Raw genomic sequence first — 21,581 nt, 5'->3', positions numbered from 1 at the left:
TTTCCAGATAACAACCTATACCTGTATTACATTTAGGGCAGAGACACATGCGCAGATTAGGGGCGACTAATCTCGCCCAGCGACAAATCTCCACTTCTTCGGGGCAACTAATCTCCCCGAACCACCTTCCCTGCCTTACCGCTGGTTAGAATGTAAATCACCGACAAGATGGCTCTCGGAGCGATTCGTTTTCCGAAGTCGCACAAAATTGCCTCACTCGGAAAATGAAGTGCTTAGAGTGCCATCCCACCGGCGATTTTCATTCTAGTGAGCGGGAAGGCAGGGAAGGCGGTTCGGGAGATTAGTCGCCCCTAGTCAGGCGACTAATCTCCTCTAATCTGCCCATGTGTCTCTGCCCTAAATGTAATACAGGTATAGGTTGTTATCTGATACTGATAACACTGTCCTGGAAGCTGTGGGTTCCGTTCCAAAAGTAGAACCATAATAATCCAGTGTATTTAGCAGCTATGAGTGTGTAGTAGTTGGTGCAGGGAGCTGAAGCCCAGGGGGCAGGGAGTGTTTCACTACAATGGTCATAAAGTGTCACCTGGGTGTGAAGTGGGAACTGACAGGCCGTAAAAACCGGTTTGGCCACAGAATCCCACTTCAGGTCGATGTTTGTTACCAGCGGTTCCCATGGTAGAAAGAAGAAAGAAAAGTCTGTAATTAGTATAAAAAAGAACTGCAATTATATACATTACATATATTATATACATTACATATATTATATACTGGACTGACGTGTCACTGACTTACCTGGAAACGATGTCTTCTCATTTGTTCTACATGAGTCACGTGAGTGGCAAAGTCATATGGTCATTTCTCATGTCTATAGTCTTTGATTGTAGGGAAAACTCACAGAGATAAGGGGAAAGTTATACCAGTCACTACATGCCCGGCCCTGAGTATAGGCTACAAATGGACTCATTTACACAAGGCTCACAAAGCAGGTGCAAAGCTCAACCCGCACTCCCGGATTGTTACTGAAATGTCCCGACTTTCTTTTTGATCTCCTGCACTGAAGCCAGAAAAGAAAACTTAAAGGGGTTGTTCACCTTCCACACACTTTTTGCAGTTCAATTATTTTCAGATAGTTCCCCAGAAATAAATGTTTCTCAGACATACGCTGCTATTTCGGGAGATTAGTCGCCCAGCGACAAATCGCTTCTTCTTGGTGGGCGACTAATTTCCCCCTGAACTGCTTTCCCGCCGGCTAGAATGTATATCGCCGGCAGGACGGCACTCAGACCGCTTTGTTTTTCCGAAGTCGCCCAAAGTTGCCTCCTGAGGAAACTTCGGGCGACTGTGGAAAGCCAAAGTGATCTGAGTTCCATCCCGCAGGCGATATATATTCCAGCAGGCGGGAAGGCAGTTCAGGGGGAAATTAGTCGCCCGAAGAAGAAGAAGCGATTTGTCGCTGGGCGACTAATCTCCAGAAATAGCAGCGTATGTCTCTCTGCCTTTAATGAAACCCAGGGATTCTGCTCAGCAGGGACATAGATAAGAAATGTATCAACTTGGGGGCACATTTACTAAGGGTCAAATATCGAGGGTTAATAAACCCTCGAATTCGACCCTCGAAGTAAAAACCTTCGACTTCGAATATCGAAGTCAAAGGATTTACCGCAAATACTATGATCGATCGATTGAAGGAAAAATCCTTCGAATTGAACGATTCGAAGGATTTAAATCCATCGATCGAAGGATTTTCCTTTGATCAAAACACCCTTCGAAAAGTAATGGGGAAGGTCCCCATAGGCTAACATTGTACCTCGGTAATTTTAAACTACCAAAGTAGGTAGTCAATGTATTTTTTTTAAGAGACAGTACTACGACTGTCGAATGGTCGAACGATTTTTAGTTTGAATCATTCGAATCGAAGTCGAACTTGTAGTCGAAGGTCGTAGTAGCCCATTCGATGGTCGAAGTACCCCCAAAAAAACTTCGAAATTTGAAGTTTTTTTACTTCGAATCCTTAACTCGAGCTTAGTAAATGTGCCCCATAAAGTATACAGATCCAAATTATGGAAAGATCCCTTATTTGGAAAACCCCAGGTCCTGGGCATTCTGGATAACAGGTCCTGTATTTTTAGTTCGAATCATTCCATTCAAAGTCGAAGTCTAAGTAGCCAATTAGATGGTCGAAGTAGCCAACAAAAATACTTCGAAATTCGAAGTATTTTTTATTCTAATCCTTCAATCGAGCTAAGTAAATGTGCCCCTAAGTAATATTGTACTGAGATAAAATCATAATAAGTGGGTCTAGAGATCTGAATGGGGAAATGCCGGTAAAAGAATATTATATCAGGGTTTGGCTGGAAGACTTTGACACCCAAACCAGGGGTGGGCATCTGTACCTCTCACCACATCATTCATCCCCTATGGAAGAGCTACACACTGGCTGGCATGTTACTGGTTAGAGCAGTGATCTGATCCCCAACCAGTAGCTCGTGAGTAACATGTTGCTCACCAACCTCTTGGATGTTGCTCCAAGTTGCCTCAAAGCAGGAGCTTATTTTTGAATTCCAGGCTTGGAGGCAAGTTTTAGTTGCATAACAACCAGATGTACTGCCAAGTAGAACCTCCTGTAGGCTGACAGTCCACATAGGGGCTACCAATAGCCAATCACAGCCCTCATTTGGCACCCCAGGAACATTTTTCATGCTTGTGTTGCTCCCCAACTTGCTCCCCATCTTTTTATATATAGGAATGTTGCTCAAGGGCGAAAAAGGTTGGGGACCTTTGGGTTAGGGTCAAGAGAGACAAAGAGCCATGGTCGGTTTGGGCCTGCTGGATATTGGGGAAAAACCTGGTGGGCCCTGCTAGCCCAGTCCCGTCTGTGAACAAAAAAAAGTTTAGCTGGGGGGAACGGCTCAGCCAACGCGTCTTGGCCACTGGGGGGGCCCAGTCTGACCCTGCAAGGAGCTGGTCTGATTAGTGGCTGAATAATGACCAGCAGACAGGCCCGGATTTGTAGAAAGGCCACCTAGGCCCGGGCCTAGGGCGGCAGAATTTTAGGGGGCCTCAGAACACTTGGCCCTTATACTGCCCACATGTCATAATACTGAAACCGAGTGGCTTCTGAACAGGTGGGCCCAGGTGCAGGTGAATGGGGGTCACCATGATAATCAGTATAAAGGGCATGGATGGAATTGTACACGTGTTTTGAAGGTGTATGTTCCTGTTACTAATAGTCACCTGTTTTAATACAATGAAACAACAATAAATTACAATAAACAGATTTTTAGTGTGGATTTTTGCTGCAGTACTTTGCCCCTCTATGCTGGGCTGACCTAAAGTATCTTTTGGCCGAGGGTTCGCTGCTAATCCTTCTATCAGTGGGATCCAGGCAGTTCAGCATTATGCAAAGGTTTTGATGTTAATTCAGGAAGGTTTAGGAAAACTGGAAGAGTTTTTGGGGAATGGTACAGGGGCAATAGTCTGAAAGCGTTTGTAGTTGCAAATAAATCACATTGTAGCAGGCATTCTGCTGTTTGGATTGCTCTCCTCATTCATCTGATTGAGTCTGAAAGTGTGGGGGCAGGTTCTTGACAGGCTGTAAGTAACCGAAAATGCAGATTTATGCCATTTGCAAATTTCTGCACTTTTGTAAAAGACCCCCGAACCATATTTTGCCCTGCTAGTACTCCCTTCTGCCCCATGTAATGAGCCTATGAATAAGATTTAACGTCATGATATGAGCAAACTCAACTGATTAAAAGGGAAAGATCCCATCAGATTTCCAGCTAGAGTATAATTCGTACAGGGGGTCACCTCTTCATCATATCCCCATGTACAGGCTATGGGCACATCTAGTAAATCTTCAAGGACGAAAGATTTCAGCTCCCCAGGACCTTCAACAAAATACAGTATATTTGTGGACCTTCCCCATGTGTGGGACCTGTGATACAGCAGTCTGCGCCCCCAACTTGTGCATTTATATCCGGTGCAGTGTTGGGGAGGCAAGGAACCCCTACAGCTGCTGCAGTTGCTCCCCTTATTGCAGAGGTTGGCAAACTTGTTCAAGGCCCTATCCAAGGTCCAACCTTTGGTCAGGCCCCACCTTAGCTCATTAAACGACTACAGATATGGGAAAATAGCGTATCAGTCATTTAGCCATAGTTCCAAAATTATGTCGGAAAATTTACCCCAAAACTAATCTTCATGTTAGGCTTTCAGATGAATCTAGGGCAGGGGTCCCCAATCTTTTTTTTACCCATGAGCCACATTCAAATGTAAAAAGAGTTGGGGAGCAACACAAGCATGAAAAAGTCCCCTGTGGTGCCAAATGGGGGCTGTGATTGGCTATTTGGTAGCCCCTATGTAGACTGAGAGCCTACAAGAGGCTTTACGTGCCACTATACTTAGTTTTTATGCAATTAAAACTGGCTTCCAAGCTTGGAATTCAAAAATAAGCACCTGGTTTGAGGCAACATCCAAGGGGCTGGAGAGCAACATGTTACTCACGAGCTACTGGTTGGGGATCCCTGTGGTATAGCAACCCAGGAGCATGAGTCATATTATAGACCAGTGATCCCCAACCAGCGGCTCAGGAGTAACATGTTGCTCTCCGACCCCTTGAATGTTGGCCTCAAGCAGGAGCTTATTTTTGAATTTCAGGCTTGGAGGCAAGTTTTGGTTGTATGAAAACCAGGTGTACTGCCAAACAGAGCCTCCTGTAGGCTGCCAGTCCACATAGGGGCTACCAAATGGCCAATCAAATATTTTGCACCACCGAGGAATATTTTTCATGCTTGTGTTGCTCCCCGACTCTTTTTACATTTGAATGTGGCTCACGGGTAAAAAAAAAAAAGGTTGGGGACCCCTACTATACCATGTCCTCCTTTTGTGTTTTGTTAGTGTCACATTCGGCACCCTAAATCCAGAACCAGTGCTAGGCTCCCTGGTCTCGGCTCTTGCTTCTGCCTAAAACAGCCGCCTTTCACTTCGGGAGGAGCCCTCCATTATTAGGATGCCGCCAGGTCATAATAAGAGAGGAGCCAAGCAAAGGGTTCTGGACAAGCAAAGGGGCACAATTGTTTACCAAGGATATTGAACAGAAGGTATAGTCAGGCAGGCCGGGCTAGCACAAGCAGAGTTTAATAATAACCAGACAGGCCGGGTCGGTGCAGGTAGAGACAGGCTAGGATCAGGATAGGAGAGCGTATGGGAACTGTTATCCAGAATACTCAGCGCGCGCACACCCACACCCTCTTTGTTAATCAACATTTAACTTATTTACATACAGTAGGTATAGGACCTGTTATACAGAATGCTCGGGACCTGGGGTTTTCCGGAGAACAGATCTTTCCGTATTTTGGATCTTCATACCTTAAGTCTACAAGGAAATCATGTAAACATAAAATAAACCCAATAGGCTGGTTTTGCCTCCAATGAGGATTAATTATATCTTAATTGGAATCAAGTACAAGTTACTGTTTTATTAATTTCCGGGGAGCAAGAAAATCATTTTTAAAAATTTGTATTATTTGGATATAATGGAATCTATAGGAGACAGCCTTCCTGTAATTCAGAGCTTTTTGGATAATAGATCCCATTCCTTTCTACCAAATAAAATGATTTCCTTTTTCTCTATATTAATAAAACAGTAGCTTGTACTTGATCCCCCTAGGCTAACATTGATGCTCGGTAGGTTTAAAGTGCTGAAATAGGTAGTCTAATTTTTTTTAAAGAGACAGTACTTCGACTATCAAATGGTCGAACGTTTTTTAGTTCGAATCGTTCGATTCGAAGTCGAAGTCATAGTCGAAGTAGCCAATTCGATGGTCGAAGTACCCAAAAAAAACCTTCGAAATTCAAAGTTTTTTTCCTTCTAATCCTTCACTCGAGTAAATGTGCCCCTTGGTGTTTGCTCCCCTCCGTGACAAGAGATGTTGCCGGAGACATGCTGAGCTTTGCATCTGTCTTTGCAGTCAAGGGTCATTGCATGTGGGTTTAGCAGAACTGCAATATTGCACAGTGACAGTTCCTGGAGTAGCCGTGTGTCACATAGAGAGTTTCCATAACTTCAGCAGGAATACAAGGAGCACCCACTGATCCAGCTAATGCCTGACCACCCTTGTTTTGCCCAGTGTCCCTCTAAGTAGTAATGTGCCTGTAGATTCACCTTGTTTAGACCAAGGCACTTCCATAACTTTGTGCAGGCCCCAAGACTAGAGCCTCTTCTCTATGCAGAAGTGCATTGTGGTTCATTATATTCAAGGGACCTTCTCAATGGAGCCTAATGTATAACGAGAAGGGACAGTCAGTGGTCCCATAACTACTAAGGATACAACATAGTACCTGTAAAGATGCCAAAACAAACACATGGAGTCGCCAATTTGTCCACTCAAGGGGAAGACCAAATCCATCTGAAAGTTTGACCCCCTGCCCAATGGTTGTATCGTCATCTTTTCGAGATGGGTCAGAAGAAGACTACATCATAAGGGTGCCCCAGGCGGGATTTTAACCATTTTCAAATGCCAGACGGAACTGGGAAGTATTGGGTTTTAGTTCACATCTTCCATGCAGCCTTACCAGGGGAGATTTAACTTATTGGCTGGTCAACTTGACCCTTCTCGGGTTTGGCCAAATCAAAGCTCACCCAACATGTGGAGTTTATTGTTTTGAGCCACACTGTACAAACACTGACAGTGACAATTATGCATTCTACATCTATTCCTCAGTGTTAGAGAATGTTTGCCACACCTCTGCATGTGCCCTGGGCAATTATTTTTAAACCAATACAAGAATCTTTACTCCTCCCACTTATTTTGAGCAACTCACCAGCACCAGTGAATTCATTTCCTATAGCATGGCCTGATTTTTGAACCCAATTCCATGTCTGAACCTGATGATTTATGGGAAAGGTAAGAAGGTGTTGATTAGAAACTATGTGGATGGCACAAACAACTGGTTATCAGCTCACTTTAAAGGGGAACTATTTGGAAAATGAAAAATTAATATAAGCTTCCTCATACTGAAATAAGAAACTTTCTAAATACAATCAATTAAAAATGCTGCAGTGTTTCTGAAATAATCAAGTTTATCTTCACTATTCCTCTCTCAGCATCTGTTTCTCTTCATTCCGTCTTCATGCAGGAGTTGGGTGTCAGATGAATGATCCAATACATCTTATAGAGGGGCTCCTTTTGCCTAGAAGATGTATTAGAGGTCACTCTATTAAAATCACCAGACATCATGTCTCTCTACATGCAGAATTTGTGCAAAATTAATTTGTGCAAAAAGGTATACTTCCCATGGTGCAATATAGGCCAGGTACGCCAGGACTTTAGAGATGTGATTTCTACTTTGAGTCAAGTAGACATCATGGTCTACCCTCTGTCCCAAAGAGATGGACTGTCCTAGAAAGAACACAAACCGCTATTTCTCCAGCCATTCTCTATGGAAAATACTTAGAAAGAAGATCTAATGTAGCGTTGGACAATGATGGGCTTCTGTGCTCTCGTGACCACCTCAAGGTCTTCTGGTAGACCACCCCGTTTGTTCATCCCCATTATAGTTAGACCTTATGGTCAGTGTGCTTGATGTCCTCCATTTGTTTCTGAGCTCTTAATTGAAGGCAATAGGTTACCTCTCTGTAGTAAGTCATAAAGCATACACAACCCTCCGAAGAAGGAAAGATACAGAGTAAACGATGCGTTCTTCCAAATTTTGCAGCCATTTGACCACCCAGAAGAAGGTGAAGGGGCCATCCTGTAGTAACCCACTGGAAAATATCTCCTTTATTGTGTCACATGGTTTATCAAAACTCAAGCCATTATAAGAAATACAGGTCTCCTTGGAGTTCCAAGACCTGTGGCCTTGGATGATCAAGGGACTCCACAGGGACTTCTAAAATCCTTCTATAACACACAAGAGCAGTGAATATCCGGTTATATACTGTATATCAGGGGTGCCCAAAAGGTAGATTGGGATCTACCAATAGATCTTTAACCGGTGATCAGTAGATCTCAAGACACTGTCAACAGCTTGTCTATATCACCCTCCTATTTCATGCTTCTCATTCAGATATTTTCACGTTAAGGTTACATAAGAAATAGATGTTTGTTAAATGTAGCAATATACATTTTCCCATAAATCAATATTTAAGTAATATTTTCAAAGGAACAGAATGCTTACAAAGCTTTCATGAATGTAGATCATAATGAGACAACATCACTAAAAGTAGACCTCGCTTTATTAAAGTATGGGCACTCCTGCTGTATACAGTATTCTAAACAACACTTCGAGGTTTTTTTTATTAAAGGATAAGTAAACCTTAAAAATAAGTGCATGTAAAATTGACGAGGGGGCTATTCTAAGCACTTTTGCAATTTACATTCATTATTTTTTCTTTTTAAATTCCAAGATATTAAGGGATACATGTACTGTTAATATGAATGAATTTTGTTATAACAGCGCCACCTGCTGGTCAGTTTCCCACCAGTCTGACCACCAAGTAGTCAAGGAAGTTGTCAGGAGAAAGAGGCTGCTCTGATGTTCTTCTGCTTAGGAAAACAATTAGAAACCTTTATCAAATCTTTCCTAAGCAGAAGAACATCAGTGCAGCCTCTTTCTTTCTCCTGACAACTTCCTTGACTACTTGCTGGTCAGACTGGTGGGAAATAACCAGCAGGTGGCGCTGTTGTAACAAAATTCATTCATATTAACGGTACATGTATCCTTTAACATTTTGGAATAAAAAGAAAATAAATAATGAATGTAAATTGCAAAAGTGCTTAGAATAGGCCCCTCATCAATTTTACATGCAGTTATTTTTAAGGTTTACTTAACCTTTAACACGATTACAGACAAATAACGAATTAACTGGATCATGTACAGAGGCCCCTGGGTTGAAATATTTATTTTGCGTAATCCAGATAATTCTGAGTTGTTTTCTCAGCGCTGCTTTTTCCAGTTCACCCTGGGGCTATTTTTAGAATCTGGCTTTCCGAAACGGCTGCCGCCTGTAACGTGTGTCGGAAGCCAAGCTGTGACTTCAAACAGACAGTCATCAATTTTCCAGGGCACAGTCTCCAGGAACAATGGAGTTAAAGAAGAAATCTGAACATGCTTTGCTTAGAAATTCTTCGGAAAATATTTTTTTTATAGCAATAATTAACTTTTTTTTTCCGGTCAAAAGCCTGGGAACATGAACAACTGCCATAGATAAAAACCTTCTATTATGGATTTTGAGGGGAAAAAAAATATTTGAAAGGAGACTTTAACATAGATATTAACACCAAAAATATTTCCCAGTCACTCGCATCATTGCTGAAAATGAAGAAAAAAAGATAATTGTAAAACTGTCACTTTTTGGGTACAAATGTGTCAAAGGTTTTTGGAATGGTGTAGGCCCCCCTATATCTGTAGTAGGGATGCACCGAATCCACTATTTGGGATTCGGCCGAATCCTTGGTGAAAGATTCGGCCGAATACTGAACCGATCTGCAAATTAGGGACAGGAAAGGAAAATGTAGAAAAAAAATCTTTTGTGACGAAAAGTCACGTGATTTCCCTACCCGCCCCTAATTCGGTGCATCCCTAATCTGTAGGTTTGTTACCTGACGCTACTGCCTAAAAAAATGCGTCAGCTCTACTGTACATATTAGAGTCTTTCAAAATAACCGACTCTGACACAAAGCAGCACGTAGAGAGACAGATTGTCAGGAAGAGCGTTGGTGCAGAGTAACTATTATTTCAGCAATGGGACAGAATTTGTAGTTGATAGTATTTAGAAAGTTACTTCTCTATGCGAGACAAAGCTTATACAGGTATGGGATCTGTCATCCAGAATGCTCAGAAACTGGGTTTTTCCGGATAACGGATCTTTGCGTAATTTGGATCTTCATACCTTAAATCTACTAGATTTAAACATTAAATAAACCCCAATAGGCTGGGTTTGCTTCCAATAAGGATTAATTATATCTTAGGGATCAAGTACAAGCTACGGTTTTAGTGTAAAAAGAAAAAGGAAATCATCTTTAAAAATTTGGAATATTAGGATAAAATGAGAGTCTATGGGATTACAGACTTTACATTATTCAGAGCTTTCTGGATAACAGGTTTCCAGAAAACTAATACCATACCTGTACTACATTTTAAATTTTTAACGATTGTTCCCCCTAATAAATTAACAATTCTTTCCATGTATTTCCCCCTCTTTTTAAGACCGAATAGAAGGTGTACTGGCAATTTAAAAGGATATATATATATTTTTTTTATCTATTTGTACTTTCTGTATGTTGCTGTAATAGCTGGGACTCTGGACAGTCTTAGCAGTTAATGATTTTGGTAGCAATGTCCCTGCATTAAGGAAAAGTACATTAAAAATATAATCCTCTGCTATATTACAGTAGGGAGGCTGTGTGATTGGCTAGGAGCTGCCTCTGACCCAATAAAAGCTTGCTGTGGATTGGGGGACCAGAGAGGAGCAACAAGGCCCCATTTTTATTAGCCTGTAGAGGAGACAGCGGAGTGCAGGCAGTCAGACTTTCAGTATCTCATTGGTATATTTAGAGGGGCGGTTCACCTCTAAATTAACTTTTAGTATATTATAGAATGACTAATTCCAAGCAACTTTTTAATTGGTCTTCAATATTCATAGTTATTTTTAATAATTTGCCTTCTACATCGGACGCTTTCCTGCTTTCAAATAGGGGTTGAACTTTTATAGACACGCACCACGCCCCTTTTGTGATGTCATCGGCGGGTCAGCGCGAGTCTATAAAAGGAACCTGGAAGTCGGGCTCTGGCAGGCTGAGGGAGGGCAGGGGGCAGGCAGGGGTCGGGAAAATCCTGACACGCACATCACTACTGCAAATGTATTGTTATTGCTACTTTTTATTACTCATCTTTCCTTTCAGGCCGCTCCTATTCATATTCCAGTCTCTTATTCAAATCAATGCATGGTTGCTAGGGTAAGTTTGACCGTAGAAACCAGATTGCAGGAATGCCAAACTGGAGAGCTGCTGAATAAAAAGCTAAACTCAAAAACCACAAACAATAAATAAATAAAATAGCCCTTACACGTCCTACAGAGCAACACGATGCCCCCACGGACAGGGGCCCGACTCAATGGCGGCCATTGTGTGCAAACGAGGAGCCCCTTTGCAGTAAACTTGGCAGCTCTTTATGTGGCAGGAGTAAATCTCTTTGGATAAACACATCATTGTGTCGGAGCATATTATAAAGAAACGCATTGTCGTCTTTACCCTTAACCGTGGCACTGAGTGGGCCAGAGGAGGCTGGCATCTGTATAACAAGGGAGGGCAGTCAACATGAAGCACAAAGACTGTATTGATGTCTACCTACACTAAAACCAGCATAAAATAGGTTATTTTCCTATAACTGGTGTCCATCTTCCTTTGATAGGTGCATAGAACATCTCTCCTATAACTGGTGTCCATCTTCCTTTGATAGGTGCATAGAACATCTCTCCTATAACTGGTGTCCATCTTCCTTTGATAGGTGGATAGAACATCTCTCCTATAACTGGTGTCCATCTTCCTTTGATAGGTGCACAGAACATCTCTCCTATAACTGGTGTCCATCTTCCTTTGATAAGTGCATAGAACATCTCTCCTATAACTGGTGTCCATCTTCCTTTGATAAGTGCATAGAACATCTCTCCTATAACTGGTGTCCATCTTCCTTTGATAGGTGCATAGAACATCTCTCTTATAACTGTTGTCCATCTTCCTTACACTTTGGCAATTTAAAGTTATTTATTTATTTTGTTTAACCACCAATATGACAATGTGTAACATGAGCTCCCCCTTCTGTTCTGTCCAGAGCGAGCAACAAAAGCCTAAAATATTGAAGAAGGAAGTCTCTCGACAGTAGTAAGGGTGGTTGGCAGTGGAGATTAGTCGCCCAGCGAAAAATCTTCTCTACTTCGAGCGACTAATCTCTCAAAATGCCTTCCGCTTTCCAAAATTGCCTGACTTCGTAATTCCAAAGCGATTTTGCCGGCGGGATGGCATATTGGGGAGACAAGTCGCACGCAGTAGAGAAATTTGTCGCTGGGCAACTAACCTCCCTGTCTGACACCACCCTAACAGGACTGAGCAGAGAAGTTCCATGAGATGCTTCCTAAATCAGTAATTTAGTAGTTTTTTTTGCTGTTCTGTTCAACCCCCATCAGCAGAACAGAAGGAGACGATCATGGAACACTCATCATTCATCCATGTCAATTAATATCATAGAAATAATAAGAATACAAATGTAAATTGCAAGAGTGTTCAGAAGATGGGTCTAACACCATCGGGCTTTAAAAGGTCATATTATTTGCTATAATGAAGATATATATATATATATATATATATATATATATATATTTTTATGGATATTATAAAGCATAACTTTTAATGAACTCACTATTGTGATGTCAACTGATCTCCCTGGCCTGTCGGCACATCCGCTGTATTTTGCTGGATAATTTAATATACAGGAAAAAACATTTTATTTCTCTAGAAGTACCGGTATCTCTAAAGGCAATTTAACTGACTATAACTTGCAGGTTGATTAAATCTACAGGGAGTTACGGTGTGTACAAAACAGAGATGCCATATTGGGAACCTGGGCAGAGGCCCAATTACTTCAAAACACACAGCGCAGAGATGGTACAACTATGGAACCTGTTATCCAGAATGCGCGGGACCTGGGGCATTCCGGATAACGGATATTTCCATAATTTAGATCTTCATACCTTAATTCTAATAGAAAATCATTTAAACATTAAATAAACCCAATAGGCTGGTTTTGCCTCCAATAAGTATAAATGATATCTTAGCTGGGATCAATTACAAGCTACTGTTTTATTATTACAGAGAATAAAGAATCATTTTTAAAAATTCAGATTATTTCATTTTAATGGAGTTTATGGAAGACGGCCTTTCCTAGTTCGGAGCTTTCTGGATAACAGGTTCCTAGATAACGGATCCCATACCTGTATAAAACTATAAATGGCTGTTGATGCCAAAGACATGGAGATGCCCCGCCTCATCTGTTAATCTAAAAAAAGTTGAAATGTTCTTTGCAAACAATTCCCAAATGATATTTATAATTAGTAACCCAAATTAATCTTTTAAGAAGAACCTCCAGATTAGCAATATGCACAGACGGTTGAGCTTCTTTGTATGCTGGTAATTTCCAGGCCTGGGCAGATGGAGCAATTAGGGTTGGGCAGATTGTGCACACTACGACATTAAAATGTAAATTTGAGTTTTTTTATGGTCAAATTTGACTAGGGAGTTATTCAAATTCGATTGGAGTTTTTTAAAAAAATTTGAATTTGATTTTCGAGATTTATCATACTCTGGCCCATCAAGAACTCAAATTCGACTATTCGCCACCTAAAACCTGCCGAATTGTTGTTTAAGTCAATGGGATACGTCCAGGGATCAATTTTGAATTGTTTGAAGCCTTCCCAACATTAGAGGGTTTTTTTCGTAGATTACATTCATCCAAATTCGAAAAAATTCAGTGTTTTACATAAATTTAATTTGGTCTAATTTTGAATTTATGGGAGTTTAGGGGAGTTTTAAAAAACTCACATGAATTAAAAATTCAACTTTTGATAAATGTGCCTCCCCAGGTGACTGCTACAGCAAATATGGGTTACCTGCGCTAAATGTCATCTATGTGCGACGGACACAGCGCTGGATGTGTGGCGGCATTCTAATTACCATTATAAGCATACGCACAGCAATCATGGCCATCTGATAAGCAATGGATGATACCATTATACAACCAGCAGGGGTCACAATTCTCAACGTTTTAAGCATTCAAGTTTAAAGCTATCTAAATATGTCCTGCACAGGCACCCATAGCAGACTATTTTCAGGTCCAGTGCCTTGCAGGGCTTCCCCTTTTATGTGCTGCACACTCAGGACCTACACAAAGATGTTGAAGAAATAAAGATGCGGCCATGGGGCAGTGTATGTCAAGCATTGTTTGTAAATTCTCTCCCATAGTAGAACATTCCAAAAAAAAAATAAAAAAAAAAAAAAGGAAGGAAGGAATGTCAAGACTATTCTCTCCTGGCTGCCTGTGTGCTGTGGTTAGGTACAAAAAAAAACAAAAAAACCCCCCACAAAAACCAAAACAAAGAAACAAATGGTTTGAATTGTACAACCGCTCCAGATCTTCTAGATCTCTAGAATCTCTCCAGATCACAGAAAAACGACAACGGAAGTGAACAGCACCACAACAGACTTGCAAAGTATTTCATGATCAAGGCAAGATAAGGTTATTGTGTGAACATATGGTGGTGCCACAATCCAAAGCATCTATGGAACTAGGAGTGTAAAGAGAGAATGTGGCTCCACAACACACTAAGGGGTTATTTATTAAAGTCCAAATGCCAAAAACTCAAAAAAACACAAAACGTTTTTTATGAGAAATTGAGAAGACAAAGTGTTTTGTGGTGCCACAGTCTCTCTCTCTTCGCTTGTTTAGCTCCAGGGATTAGGAAATTGAGGAGACATTACCCACTTACATCTTTGTTCACTTGCTCAACTCTGGAGATACTTAGTAAGTGTGTTATGTCTTCTCAGTCTCTCAAGGATCTCAAGTATCCCTAGAGCCAATTAAGTCAAGATACACTGCAGCACCACATCAAACTCAAGTATCTCCTGATATTGATTGGCCAGGTTTGATTTTTTCCCACGATCGAGGACCACAATGGATAGTCGACGGTCCTATGATCCGTCTGCGCCCATTTCCTTTAAATAATACGATTGTTTGGCCCTAGGGCCGAACGTTCGCATTAACCAGATACTGTCTATGTACCTGAAGACATTGTGGAACCACAACACTAATTACAGCTACAGCTTAGCAAGATTGTGGTAGCAGGAGTAATGGTGGCCATACACGGGCAGATAAAGTTGCCCATACCGGTGTATGGGGGCTTCCGACGGGTCTTCCCGATCGATATCTGGCCACGATATTGTTCGGGAAGGTTTGATTTTTAACCGACCGACCCGTTGGAGACACTTGGAGTATTGTAATACGACTGTACGGCCATACGGCCGAACGTTCCGATGTCGCCAAACGACCAGATCTGTGAGTCTATGGCCAGCTTAAGAAACATCTACCGTGAAGATGGTGGCGTGATATTTTGGTTAAACAACACTTCATTGGTCAAGTGCAAGTTTAGTAAGGAATTTATTTTTTCAAGGATCAGAAAACGGTTGCAGTGTCTATGATCTACATGTAAATGTAAATTAACCCGCTATACAGTTGCTGGTTAACACTGTAACTAACATCTACGGGTGGGGGAGGAAGCCTAGCTAGAGATATATTGCATACAATGCGAAATCAACATAGAAATGAATAGGGATTGGCTGAAAACAATGGGAAGTGTATTACAAAGATCCATGAAACATAATTTTAACCACAATATTTTCTCTTGTGAAAAATACAACTATTAGTGAGATAAAATGTACAATTGATTTTTTTTTTTTTTAAAGAAATGACACAGTATAAAGGAAAATAGTTTTCTTCAAAACCGGGAAAATAGTTAAGGTAAATTTTTGTTTTTTTTGTTTTTTTATCCATTATAATATAATTTGACACAAAAAAAAAAAAGCAGTCAAAGAATTGCACCAACTCCGCGTTCAGTCTCCTGAACAATAATCATTCGTAAAAGGAGTCTGTAAATTGTAACGATTTCTACGATCTTTTTCTTTTTAATCACGGTGGTTATGTCGGGGGGGGGGTGTCCCACGGAACTTTTTGTTTTACAAAATGTACAGTATTACTTAATAGGCTATATGCAGTGATCTGGAAATTATAAAGGCAAATATTGTTTTTTTGTACCTCGGCCTTAAATCATTAACGGGAGGGGGGATACAAGAGGTTCTCTCTTTACAGAGGCAGAATAAAAATAAAAAAAAAACCCCAAAAATGTAGTAAAGCATTTAAGTGTTATCGCTATAGGTAAAGAAAGAAACTCTATATTTAGTGCATGCTGTATCATTTTGCAGAAAATAAATTTTCCTTTAAAACAAAAATAAAGCATTACCCAATAGTTTACAAAATAGAAAAAAAAAAAAAAGTCAATGGAAGGGGGAAAAAAAAAAAAAAAGGGCAGGATAAAACGTGCTGTTTGCATCCCAGTCTTTCCTGGGTCTAGAGCGGCTTCTTCCGACGTATGGAGAATATTAGCAATGTCTACTGCTAACAGTCTGGCTCTCGTTTGGAGTCTTTAGATGTCTCTTCCAGTATGTTAGTGCTGTTGGGGGGGAGGGATATACTGTAAGAAGAGCGTAGGGCTGGGCAAGGAAAAAAAAAAAGCTTGGGCCTAAGAACATGTTTGCTGCACACGACTCAAAAGTTCACCAAACTTCTCAAAGAGGTCCTCCACCCACTTTATATTTTTCAGACAGTGGTTGACCAGCTCCTCCTGCTTCAGGTCTCGGTTTGCTTTCTGTACAGAGGAAACCTGCAACAAAACACAAAATGCATAAGCAACAATGTCTCCCATGGTAACAAGAGACCATGACAGCCATAAAAATGGGGTACGAACCATTTAAACAACCACAGAACCTGGAACCCACCAAATAAGGAAATAAAAGTATGTATGTAATAATTAGGGATGTACCGAATCTAGGATTTGGTTCGGGATTCGGCCTTTTTCAGCAGGATTCGGCCAAATCTTTCTGCCCGGCCGAAGCGAATCCTTGCGCAAATTAGGAGCAGGGAGGGAAAATTGTGTGACTTTTTGTCACAATACAATTCCCACTTCCCACCTCTAATTTGCATATGCAAATTAGGATTTGCTTCAATATTTGGCCAAATCTGTGAAGGATTCATGGGTTCGGCCGAATCCAAAATAGTGGTGCATCCCTAGTAATAATGGTATTATGCTGCCATCTATTGTCCTATCAGCAATTTTAGATGGGGGTCAGTGAACCTCATTTGAAAGCTGAGAAGAAAGAGTCAGAAGAAGGTGGTAAATAATAAAAATGAAGGCCAATTAAAACGATGCTTAGAATAAGCCATTTTAGAACATATAGAAAGTTAAAGAAAAGGTGAACCACCCCTTTAAAGGAGAACTAAACCCTCCGTTAATCAAAAATCCCCATCCCCTTACGTCCATTGGCCCCCCTCACTGCTTTTCCCTCCTTAGTAACTCACTGTAAAAAGTGTCCCTGTCATGTACCTTGGCATATTCATACAGAGCAGTGCAGCGGAGCTCTCTGGCTGCATCTTCTGTATCTTCTGATTCATCGTGGAAGTGAGCGCCGGCACGGAGCTTTCTCGTGCATGCAGCGTTGGGACTGTTCTGGTATTCGTGCCTACTGCAATTGCGCGGAAAGCTCCAAAGATTGCCGAAGGAAAAGAAGAATATTCGAAGATGCAGAAGATGTTGCCGAATAGCTCCGCTGCACTATTCTGCATGAATATGCCAATGTACATGACAGGGACACTTTTTACACTGAGTTACTAAGAAGGAGAAAGCAGTGAGGGGGGCCAATGGACAGAAGGGGATTTTTGATTAACGGTGGTTTAAGTTCTCCTTTAAAGAATAAGTAAACCTTATAAAGAAGTGAATGTAAAATTGACGAGGGGACTATTCTAAGCACTTTTGCAATTTACATTCATTATTTATTTTCTTTTTATTCCAAAATATTAAAGGGTTACATGTGCTGTTATTATGAATGAATTTTGTTATAACAGCACCACCTGCTGGTCAGTTTCCCACCAAGTAGTCAAGGAAGTTGTCAGGAGAAAGAGGCTGCTCTGATTTTCTTCTGATTAGGAAAACAATTAGAGACCTTTCTCACAACTTTCCTAACCAGAAGAACATCAGAGCAGCATCTTTCTTTCTCCTGACAACTTCCTTGACTACTTGATGGTCAGACTAGTGGGAAATGACCAGCAGGTGGCGCTGTTGTAACACATTTCATTCATATTAACAGCACATGTATCCCTTAATATCCTGGAATTTAAAAAGAAAAAATAATGAATGTAAATTGCAAAAGTGCTTAGCATAGCCCCCTCGTCAATTTTACATTCACTTATTTTTAAGGTTTACTTATCCTAAGATGTTAAAAAAGGGAGAGAAAGAGGAAAAGCATCTAGGTCAAGAATTACATACCTCTTCTTTGCATTTGAGATATATATGGTACTTGTAATGGTGGAGTGCATGATATAGTGAACACAGCTGTGATTTTTCAGGCTCTACAGGGAACTCCTATGATAAAAACGATCAATAGTTATTAGTGCACCTAGATATTAGCAGGTATGACAAGGTAAGTAGTGACATTATTTGAAATGAATATTTCTGACAGAAGAAAAAAAATATTGGACAGCAAATCTGTGCTCCGTTGGAAAAAAACGTACTATTATTTAGCCCCGAAGAAGAGGCAATGTGTCGCCGGGGCAACTAATCTCCGTGAATCTGTCTGTGTGCCCTGACCCTCATAGTCATAATAAAAAGAAAAAGGAAGCAATACCCTCTAGTGACATTGCAACATCACGGCAAAAAAAAAAAATCCTTGTACAATATCGGCAAGTTTTGGGAGTTTAAAGGAAAAATACATGATTTCTGATTGTGCTGATTAAACATACACGTTAAAATTATGATCATTCCTGCAACCATTTCCTTTGGTTTTATTACAAATGTTAAGAGCTGAATCTTCATAAATAAGGGTAGAAACAATAAAAATCTACTTCACCGCCAATATCCAAGTTGGTTGCCTTCCCTCCGACCATACACGCACAGAATATCGCACAAAACCTGGTTTCATACGATAATATCTGTGCATGAATGGCCACTTTAAGAGAGCTCCCTGCCATTTCTTCCATATTATATAGATTTGTCAGAACGCACCTGTGATTGCTTGGATGGGTTCTTGGCAGGCCGCAGGGTTTTCTTGTTGTACCACTTTCCATTGACTTTTATTTTGCACGCTGCAGATTTGCTTTTTGTCTCTCGGGAAATGATTGCAAAATCGGGGTAATTTTCCAGAGCATTCTTGGGGTGATGGGGGAAGGAGGCAGAGGAACAAAAGCAAAAATGGTGTTAAAAAAATGCTAAAAAAAATGTAATTGATAAATGAGAAAGAATCAACGGTAGGAAAGAAGTATTCTTGTAATATCAGAGATCTTAACAATACGCCAAGAGTATTCAGACTAGCCTTTCTTGTTACACTAAACTAAGGGAATTGCATAAATATTTAAATGGGTTGTTCACCTTTAAGTTAACTTTTAGTATGATGTAGAGAGGGATATTCTGAGACAATTTGCAATTGGTTTTAATTTTTTATTATTTGTGGTTTTGGAGTTATTTAGCTTTTTTATTCAGCAGATCTCCAGTTTGCAGTTTCAGCCATCTGGTTGCTAGGGTCTGAATTACTCTAGTAACCATGCATTGATTTGAATAAGAGACGAATATGAATTGGAGATGGCGTGAATATAAAGATGAGTAATTCAAAGTAGCAGTAACAATAGATTGAAGCCTTAAGGTGCCAAACGAGCGGATTTCTCCCCGATATGCCCACATTGAGGTTGGCGATATTGGGCTGATCCAATCGTGAGCCGTAGGGCCCAATGATCGGATCAGAATGGAGGCAATACAGGAGGTTGGATCGCATCAACGAACAGATGCGGCCGCGATGGGATTTCTTACCCTGCCCGATTGACATCTGACCGACTTTCGGGCAGATATCGATCGTGTGCGCCCGTCGGATGGCCCAACACATGGGCCAATAAGTGCCCTACTCGGTCTGATGACAGCTTTTATAGGCCTGTGTATGGGGACCTTTATAGAGCATTTTCTCTTTTTTTAGATGGGACATGTGACTCTCCATTTGAAAGCTGGAAGGAGTCAGAAGAAGACAGCAAATTATTAAAAAACTATAAAAAAAAAATAATTTAGACCAATTGAAAAGTTGCTTAGAATTGGTCATTCTAGAACATACGAAAAGTTTACTTAAAGGTGAACCACCCCATCTGCTGACTGACTGCTATAGCTTAATAGACCTGGCCCAAACGGCTATCGCATTAGCCCATTAAACAGAGAGAAAAGCAGAACTTACTCCACAAACCTTTCCTTGATATGAAAAAATCCCACGTTAAGAGTCCTGTAAATAATTAACCCTTTGACTGACACTCAGTAGAACAAAACCTCAGGAAACTCAGACGTACAGAACTAAACCCTCAGCTAGAGCAACACCCTAAACGGACGAGTACCTTTAATGGCTGTTCTAGCTGCAATTTTGTGAGCAGCCTTCGCCTGTTCTCGTTTAACATGCCTTCGATTTTTCTCATGTGCGGCAGGAGAACGTCATCTGGAAATAAAAACATCCATAGAGTCGGGCATGAATACCAAAGGGGTAGATCATAAGCCAAAATAAAATAAAATATGTATAAACATAAATACAATGAGCACAATATTTTTGGAATAAGGAATAACACACAGAAATTACTTTAATAAATAGAGGAACAAAAAGTTACCATTTTCTTTTTCCAGGTTTTGCATCATATCCCCATCCAATGTGAGGCCCACAAGAAGCTCAACATATCCTTTAAAAGTCTCTTTCATCGCTCTCGTGTTTAAAAATCGTGTGACAATGGGAGGAGGCGGAGGCGCAAATTCTAAAAACATAAATTAGCAAAATATACATTTGTGATTTCATAAACAAAACACAACACATTCCTACTCTTCATATACAGAAATATAATGACTCAGGTGTCCATTAAGATGCCAAATGAGCTCATTCCACTGGGCTTATATAAAGGCTTTTTATATACACGCCCCCTCGGACTGAGAAGAAACCATCTAATTCAACGCAACCTTACACATTTACTACTCAATTTACCCTAGAAAGCTAATAGCGATTTGAACGAGACAGGAAGGTTAATTGAAACAGAAGTCATAAAATTGCAGCCTCACAGAGCAATAGTTTCATGTCAGATGGGGTCAGTGTCCCCCATTTCATAGCTGGATTCAGGCAGAAGAGGAAACAAATAATTAACAAAAACAACTATATAAAAAAGGGAAGATCAGTTGAAAACTTGCTAAAAACTAGGGATGCACCGAATCCACTATTTTGGATTCGGCCGAATACCGAACCCTAATTTGCACACGCAAATTAGGGGTGGGAAGGCGAAAAAATGTTACTTCATTGTTTTATGACAAAAAGTCATGTGATTTCCCTCCCCACCCCTAATTTGCATATGCATATCAAGATTCGGTTCGGCTGGGCAGAAGGAATCGGCCGAATCCCAATCCTGCTGAAAAAGGCAAAATCCTGGCCGAATCCCAAACCGAATCCTGGATTCGGGGCATCCCTACAAAGAACAGGACAGTCTATTTCTAGTTTTTATCAAAATTCTAATCTTTGAGAATTTAAATAAAAAAAAAGTCCAAACTGACCAAACTAGAATCCACGTTTGGACCTTATTTATTATGAAAAAAAAAAAAAGGCTTGATTTATTCGGATTGTGGACAAACTCGATAAAATCGAGCAAAAACCCAAATTGTACAATATTTTTTTTCCCCGAAATGCTAGATTCCGAAAAAACGTGAATTTTTCAGATTTTTGCTGAAAAGTCCGAAATAGTGG

The 21,581-nt window shown here is 40.6% G+C and overlaps 1 protein-coding gene across 3 annotated transcripts in view; it reads right to left on the bottom strand.

Annotated features, from left to right (window-relative positions):
* Positions 1–15,154: 15,154 nt before the first annotated feature.
* Positions 15,155–21,581, bottom strand: part of qser1.S (glutamine and serine rich 1 S homeolog) — a 50,664-nt gene continuing 44,237 nt past the window's right edge. For all 3 annotated transcript variants that reach the window (XM_018260146.2, XM_018260145.2, XM_041560899.1), the window contains exons 9-13: positions 20,470–20,610; positions 20,206–20,303; positions 18,845–18,988; positions 18,110–18,205; positions 15,155–16,450 (exon numbers count right to left, since the gene is read on the bottom strand). In XM_018260146.2, coding sequence (XP_018115635.1) covers positions 16,310–16,450; positions 18,110–18,205; positions 18,845–18,988; positions 20,206–20,303; positions 20,470–20,610 — 620 coding nt within the window. In that variant the 3' untranslated portion in view covers positions 15,155–16,309. The remainder of the gene's footprint in view (positions 16,451–18,109; positions 18,206–18,844; positions 18,989–20,205; positions 20,304–20,469; positions 20,611–21,581) is intronic.

The sequence above is a fragment of the Xenopus laevis genome, chromosome 4S, assembly GCF_017654675.1.
Source record: "Xenopus laevis strain J_2021 chromosome 4S, Xenopus_laevis_v10.1, whole genome shotgun sequence".
NCBI lineage: Eukaryota > Metazoa > Chordata > Amphibia > Anura > Pipidae > Xenopus > Xenopus laevis.
This window is presented reverse-complemented; position numbering and strand designations above follow the sequence as displayed.